At 46.8% G+C, this 6,545-nt stretch overlaps 3 protein-coding genes across 3 annotated transcripts; 2 read left to right on the top strand and 1 right to left on the bottom strand.

Annotated features, from left to right (window-relative positions):
* Nucleotides 1-705: 705 nt before the first annotated feature.
* H1-1 (H1.1 linker histone, cluster member) lies at nt 706-1,517 on the bottom strand. The gene has a single exon (XM_011742765.3). It carries the CDS (start codon nt 1,460-1,462, stop codon nt 815-817), a length of 648 nt encoding a protein of 215 aa, XP_011741067.1. The 5' UTR covers nt 1,463-1,517; the 3' UTR covers nt 706-814.
* A 2,636-nt stretch (nt 1,518-4,153) lies between these two features.
* LOC105482638 (H3 clustered histone 1) lies at nt 4,154-5,468 on the top strand. The gene has a single exon (XM_024792991.2). The coding sequence runs from the start codon at nt 4,203-4,205 to the stop codon at nt 4,611-4,613; it is 411 nt and encodes a 136-aa protein (XP_024648759.1). The 5' UTR covers nt 4,154-4,202; the 3' UTR covers nt 4,614-5,468.
* Nucleotides 5,469-5,614: 146 nt separating this feature from the next.
* LOC139363487 (H4 clustered histone 1) lies at nt 5,615-6,052 on the top strand. The gene has a single exon (XM_071097486.1). The coding sequence runs from the start codon at nt 5,660-5,662 to the stop codon at nt 5,969-5,971; it is 312 nt and encodes a 103-aa protein (XP_070953587.1). The 5' UTR covers nt 5,615-5,659; the 3' UTR covers nt 5,972-6,052.
* The last annotated feature ends 493 nt before the right edge of the window (nt 6,053-6,545 follow it).

Genomic DNA, 6,545 nt, shown 5'->3' with positions numbered 1-6,545 from the left:
TACTGTTTCTAAAAACAGAGAAACCGAGCAAGGGCTTTAGAGTTGCAGCTCTAAAACTCCATTGCAACTAAGCTCCTTTGTCCTGATGAGGGCCTAAACCAAGTCGACAGCCTGTAAGTGCACCCATGGTAAAGCGCTGCGCAAAGCAAGAGCATTTTGCGTTTCAAAGCTTTGTCATGATGGCGCTGCAGAAAGCGAGCGAGCTAGGCCTACCTGGTGGGGCTTTCAGAGGACGCCAACGTGGGCGCCAGTCACGCCAGAAGGGTCACCGTCATTTCCAAGGACAGACACCTCTCTAGCCACTGCTGCGGAGAGGGCGTGATTAAGCCATGAATTTTGCTTACTATCCCAGAAGCATTTCTTAGGACCACCCAATTTCGGAAAAGGCTACTTTAGCAATATTGACCCAAGAACGCAATGTCCGCACTTTAACCTTGCATAATAAAAAAGCCTCAAGCCTGGGACTAGGCTTCAACCTTGGTTCGTTACAGTTATGACTAATTAGCTTGGGGTCGTGAGATGCGGGACTTCGGGCTACTTAAAAAAAAAAAAAAAAAGCAAAACAGGTGATCTAAAATTCGACTTTAACTCGGTGCATTTGAATTCACCTTGCTATCTTTGATAGCCTCATCTGGCAAGAATTTACTACTCAACCTATGTTAAAGTTCCTATTGACTCTCCAAGTGATTCTAATATAAATGAGGGCGTATTGCATTTGCTTGGGGAATTTCATCTGTGTACTACAGCTCTTTTCCCGAAGTGTGTAGGTGGCTCTTAAAAGAGCCGTTGGGTTAGTAGAAGTTTCCAACCGAATTTACTTTTTCTTGGGTGCCGCTTTCTTGGGTTTGGCAGTCTTTGGCTTCGTCACCTTAGCCTTGGCCGCCTTGGGTTTTATAGCCTTAGTTTTAGCAGGGCTTTTAGCTACTTTCTTGGGTTTTACAGCTTTGGGTTTTTTGGGACTCTTAGAGGATTTCCTTGTTGCCGCAGACTTTTTAGCATTTTTTGGAGTCTTGACGTTCTTTTTGCTAACCCCCGTGGCCTTTTTGGGCTTTTTAGACGCACCCGTTGCCTTGGTTTTTGCAGCCACCCTTGAAGCGCCGGGCTTGGTTTCCACGGAGGATGCCTTCTTGTTGAGTTTGAAGGAACCCGAGGCGCCGGTGCCCTTCGTCTGCACCAACGTTCCCTTGCTTACCAGGCTCTTAATACCCAGCTTAATGCGGCTGTTGTTCTTCTCCACATCGTAGCCTGCGGCCGCCAGCGCCTTTTTAAGAGCAGCCAACGACACACCACCACGCTCCTTGGAGGAGGAAGCAGCCTGCACGATCAGCTCTGACACGGAAGGGCCAGCAGGCTTTTTCTTAGTGGCCACCGCAACCTTAGCAGGTTTCTTTGCCTTCCTGCTAGCTGAAGGTTTCTCAGGAGCAGCAGAAGCGGCGGGAGCGGGAGGCGCCGTTTCGGACATGGTGACTAATACAGCACACCAAGTAAACTGGTACAAACCTGACCAAGCAGGATGCGAGAAAAAAAAGGCCCCGACTCAGCCTATTTATAGGGTGGGACTGCGCAGTGATTGGTGCCCGTCAGTGCCCGCCCCTCGCACCCTAGCGCCCCCTGCGCTCTGCAGAGGGTTTCCCCCAGTCTCAGAGAGCACCTGGGGGCCTCTAGGGCCTATGGTCCCGCTCCCCTCAACGCAAGCAAACACACCGAAAAAGCCGCTCCGATTGCCTCATTGTGAAGGAAATTGTAGGCCGACTGCCGCCCAGTAACATCAGAGGGTGCCGCTTGTCTCTCAAAAAGCAGCTCTTTTTTAGGGAGTAGGTTGATGGGGAGCGGTTTGCAAATGCAGCCCCACAAGCATCCAAGGAGTTTTATTAGAAATTTTTAGAGGTCCGTTGCTAGAGATGTTAGTTTTTAATTTGCAAGAAATGTAAAATACAGTGTTTGAATAGTTGGGGAGGAAGAGGAAAGTGCGGGTTTTAGGCCGTGTTAGGGCTAGTAGTCATCAACTCGATTACATTTTCTGGCAATGTTTTAGAGCGATGTGTCTCGCGAATACCTTTCACGTCAAAGAAGAATGAATCGTAGACAACACCAGAATTCACTAACGCTGCAATTAATACTCAAACTGCAAGTGTGGAAACGTTTCTGCACTTGCAACTTACTTCCACAGTCCAATGTGGGATGCACTTCAGGAATTTCCAATGCCCTTTTCATCCATACAACATGCCCCAAATGGGTGTTAAGGTTTACAACCTGTGTTCCATGTCAGCACATGCAATGAGCGCACCATGACATGGTGAACTCATTGTTTTATTCAACAAAGATTTATGGGCCTCACAAACCTGCGAAAGGCGTTAAATGCTGGGTCCAAGAAACTGGTTCCCCGACAGGCATTCTGCTGGGGAGTTAAGTCTCCTTAGTGTGAAAACAAACGGTAAGTGTAAGCACACCCTGGGGATAAGATTTTATGGTAACCTCTCTTTAGCTTGTTTGTGGCTGTTAAGAGCATTTCAAATTATCAATAAGCTAAAACGATCTCACATTGCCAATCAGAGACTCAGCTAACAGGAGAACAAAAAAACTATTAAATCGACATCCACTTCTACAATCCTATTCTGGATAACCCCCTAACACAGCGGAGAGTGAGGGAATGCGGTCTATTTCCGTTGGTGCTGTTGTAGTTTTTAAATAAGTCCGAACTGTGCTAAGTAACCTGAGCTTTTTCCCTTTTTCTTCAAACAACGTGTCAACCAAATAATTGTAGTAGTCCCAGATAACTATTGTACCCATCTTCTTTACCAGTGTTTCCTACGTCTATTTTATTGAGAAGCCACGCATTCAAATATTTCACGTAATTTCTTAAAATTTGGAAAATAACATTTGGAAACTATACATCTTGGTTTGACGGCTAGTCAGTTATGAAACACAGGTATATAAAATTGGAAGGTTTTTGTAAGTAAACCCTTTATGAAAGATATAAACCTTTCTTAATGTAATAAGCGAGGTATCTGAAAAAAACGCAACTTTTAAAAAGGAAATACTCCGAATTATCTGATTCAGGAGCTTCCACTTTAAATAATGGGTTCTGCCTCCCTTGTTTCCATTGGGTTAAACTGGCTTCAAATAAAATGGGAACGCTCCATGCAAATAAAGGATGATAGATCTGCTTTCTAAATGGCTGTTCAAGAAAATAGCCTAAACCAATCAAAAGATAGAAAGTGGCCTGTCTCCTGTGAATTTAAAAAGGTCACAATCCACTTTTTAGTGTTTTGAGACTTTTAAAATGATTGCATTAGCGCTTGGCAGTGCTAAATTATGTTCCTTGCGGACTACCATCCAGTTTCTCTTGGGCCAAGTCCACCTCCTGCTCCGCAAGAGCAACAATTCCCAGCTGGTGGTACCTGGCGGCGGTGCTGGAGAAACGCCATTTATTGACTGGCAGAGTACACCTAGGCTTAGAAAACAAAAGCTGCAGAACACTGCAAGTTTAGGATTCAAAGAGCATAATCAAGAGAAAGACGTCTCATAGAAAATGTTTCTATGAGGAATAGTGTAATCCTACTATGTTTGAGATGCTTTGTAGATTTCAATAGCGCTACTAAGTCAATTAAAGCATTACAAAGGAATGCAATTCTTGTGAAAGGTTTCAGAAATTCCCGTAAAGGTACATTTCCGGAGAGGAGAATTCCCTCTTTTTTTTTTCTCCTAAAGAGCTGAAGGCTATACAGAATTGGAGAATTATAATACCTTTGGAATCAATGCCTTGTTTTATGGAAAATAAACACAGCCTTCAGGTTATGAAAACCAGATGTATAAGAGGACAACAGATTAAAAAATTAAAGTGCAAGCCGGCGCGGTGGCGCTCCCCTGTAATCCCAGCTACTCCGGACGCTGAGGCGGGAAGATCCTTTGAGCCCAAGTTAAAGCCAGCTTGGGGAACAAAGCAAAAGTGAAATAAAATAATAATAATAGTAATAATAATACCACTTTAAAAATAATAATCTGTAGAGTTGGAATGGAATATAGTAGCCAGTGAAACTGCACGATTGTTGAGGCTTAAAGATAGACCAATCAGAGCTTGTAACGTCATATTTAGCGTCTTCTATCATCCAATCACTGCACTTTACACACTATAAATAGCAGAGAAGCTCGCGGACGTATTTGCGCTAGTGTTGGGTGTTACGTTGTGCTGTTTTCCTGTCATGGCTCGTACTAAGCAAACTGCTCGGAAGTCTACTGGTGGAAAGGCGCCACGCAAACAGTTGGCCACTAAGGCAGCCCGCAAGAGTGCTCCGGCCACCGGCGGTGTGAAAAAGCCCCACCGCTACCGGCCCGGTACTGTGGCTCTGCGCGAGATCCGCCGTTATCAGAAGTCTACCGAACTGCTGATACGTAAACTACCTTTCCAGCGCCTAGTGCGCGAGATTGCGCAGGACTTCAAAACAGACCTGCGCTTCCAGAGCTCTGCTGTGATGGCTCTGCAGGAGGCGTGCGAGGCCTACTTAGTTGGGCTGTTTGAGGACACTAATCTGTGCGCCATCCACGCCAAGCGCGTCACTATCATGCCCAAGGACATCCAGCTGGCTCGCCGCATCCGCGGAGAGCGGGCATGATTACTCCGGCAGCTCTGACGGTCCAATCAAAGGCTCTTTTCAGAGCCACCACCTTTTCAAGTAAGGTAGCTGTAAGAAGCCAATCTAAGACGAAAGGGAATGCATTGGGAGCACTTTTCGTTTTGATGTTTGCCACTGAAGGCTTAAAAACCATTTGATTTTGGCTAGTCACTGTGACGCGCCTGTGATTCAACCACTTTGGGAGGCTGAGGCGGGCGGATCACCAGAGGTCAGGAGTTTGGGATCAGCCTGGCCAATATGGCCGAACCCAGTGTCTACGAAAAATACAATAACACGATGGGCGTGATGGCGAGCGCCTGTAATCCCAACTACACTCGGGAGCCTGAGGCAGGAGAATCGCTTGAACCTGGGAGGCACAGGTTTTAGGGAGTCGAGATCGCGGTAATGTACTCCAGCCTGGGCGCCAGCGAGACTCTGTCAAAAGAAAAACATTCGACTTAAAATAGTTCTGGAGTCTGAATGGGTTTGTATTTCTTAACCCAGTTCCTCAAAGCCTGTAGCTCTGTTAATAAAAGCCATTGGTCAAGCCAGCTTGGTCCCACCCCCGTCTCCCAACCCTCCCCCAACCGCCGCTCCCGCCACTTCCTGGGGCTTGGAGGAGGAGTAAGGGAGGGCACTGTAGGCGTCATATTTCCCGCCTGCGCGCTTTTCATTCTGTGTCCGCTGGGGGTGGAGGAAGGGGTAACATTCGGTTACCCCTAAACGTAAAGATCGGTTCCCCTATTCTCTCTCTGGTTAATTCTTAACCCAGTTCCTCAAAGCCTGTAGTTCTGTTAAGAAAATAAAAGTCATTGGTCAAGCCAGCTTGGTCCCACCCCCGTCTCCCCACCCTCCCCTAACAGCTGCTCCCTCCACTTCCTGGGGCTTGGGGGAGGGGTTGAGGGAGGGGACTGTAGGCGTCACATTTCCCGCCTGCGCGCTTTTCATTCTGTGTCCCCTGGGGGTGGGGGAGGGGTAACGTAGATATATAAAGATCGATTCCCCTGTTCTCTCTCACTTGCTCTTGGTTCACTTCTTACGAAGTCATGTCTGGACGTGGTAAGGGCGGGAAGGGTTTGGGTAAGGGGGGTGCCAAGCGCCACCGCAAGGTGTTGCGCGACAACATCCAGGGCATCACCAAGCCGGCCATCCGGCGTCTGGCCCGGCGTGGAGGTGTCAAGAGGATCTCTGGTCTGATCTACGAGGAGACTCGCGGGGTGCTCAAGGTGTTTTTGGAGAACGTGATCCGTGACGCTGTCACCTATACGGAACACGCCAAGCGCAAGACGGTCACTGCTATGGACGTGGTCTACGCGCTCAAGCGCCAGGGACGCACCCTTTATGGCTTTGGCGGCTAAGGTTGCTGCTTTCTCCCCAGCTTGCGTTTCCGAACCAAAGGCCCTTTTCAGGGCCGCCCAACTAAACAAAAGAAGAGCTGTATCCATTAAGCCAAGAAGCTCAATGTATAGTTAATGTGAATGATAATGAGCTGACATACTAGAAAGGAAAGATTACTGGAACTGCAAGTTTGCCCTTCACTCACTAGATATGGGTAGGGGAGCAAAGATATTCCAACTCTGAAGCGTGAATGGGAAAAACATTGAGTTAAAAATTTGTGTTAGTTTCCAAGGGACAAAGGGAAGCGCTGCCCAATCAGTGAGCGCCATTCGTAGCTGTCAACCAATCAGAACTGATAAGCTAATATTTCCTGAGGCAAGCCAGAGAGTCGGAGGGGAAGCTAAAAAGCTTGAGAAAGGACAAAACCCTGTTTTAGTAAAATATTTTTTTTTTTTTACTAATTTTTATTTTTTAGCGATTAGGAAATGAAATCACAGACTTTTAAGTATCCCTCATTCATGTACTGAGAGCAATACTCAATTTATTGCCACCAATACAATTTGCCTCGATTTAAAAGATCCTGAAAATTGAAAC

Source organism: Macaca nemestrina, chromosome 5 (genome assembly GCF_043159975.1).
Source record: "Macaca nemestrina isolate mMacNem1 chromosome 5, mMacNem.hap1, whole genome shotgun sequence".
In the NCBI taxonomy this organism is placed as follows: domain Eukaryota; kingdom Metazoa; phylum Chordata; class Mammalia; order Primates; family Cercopithecidae; genus Macaca; species Macaca nemestrina.
This window is presented reverse-complemented; position numbering and strand designations above follow the sequence as displayed.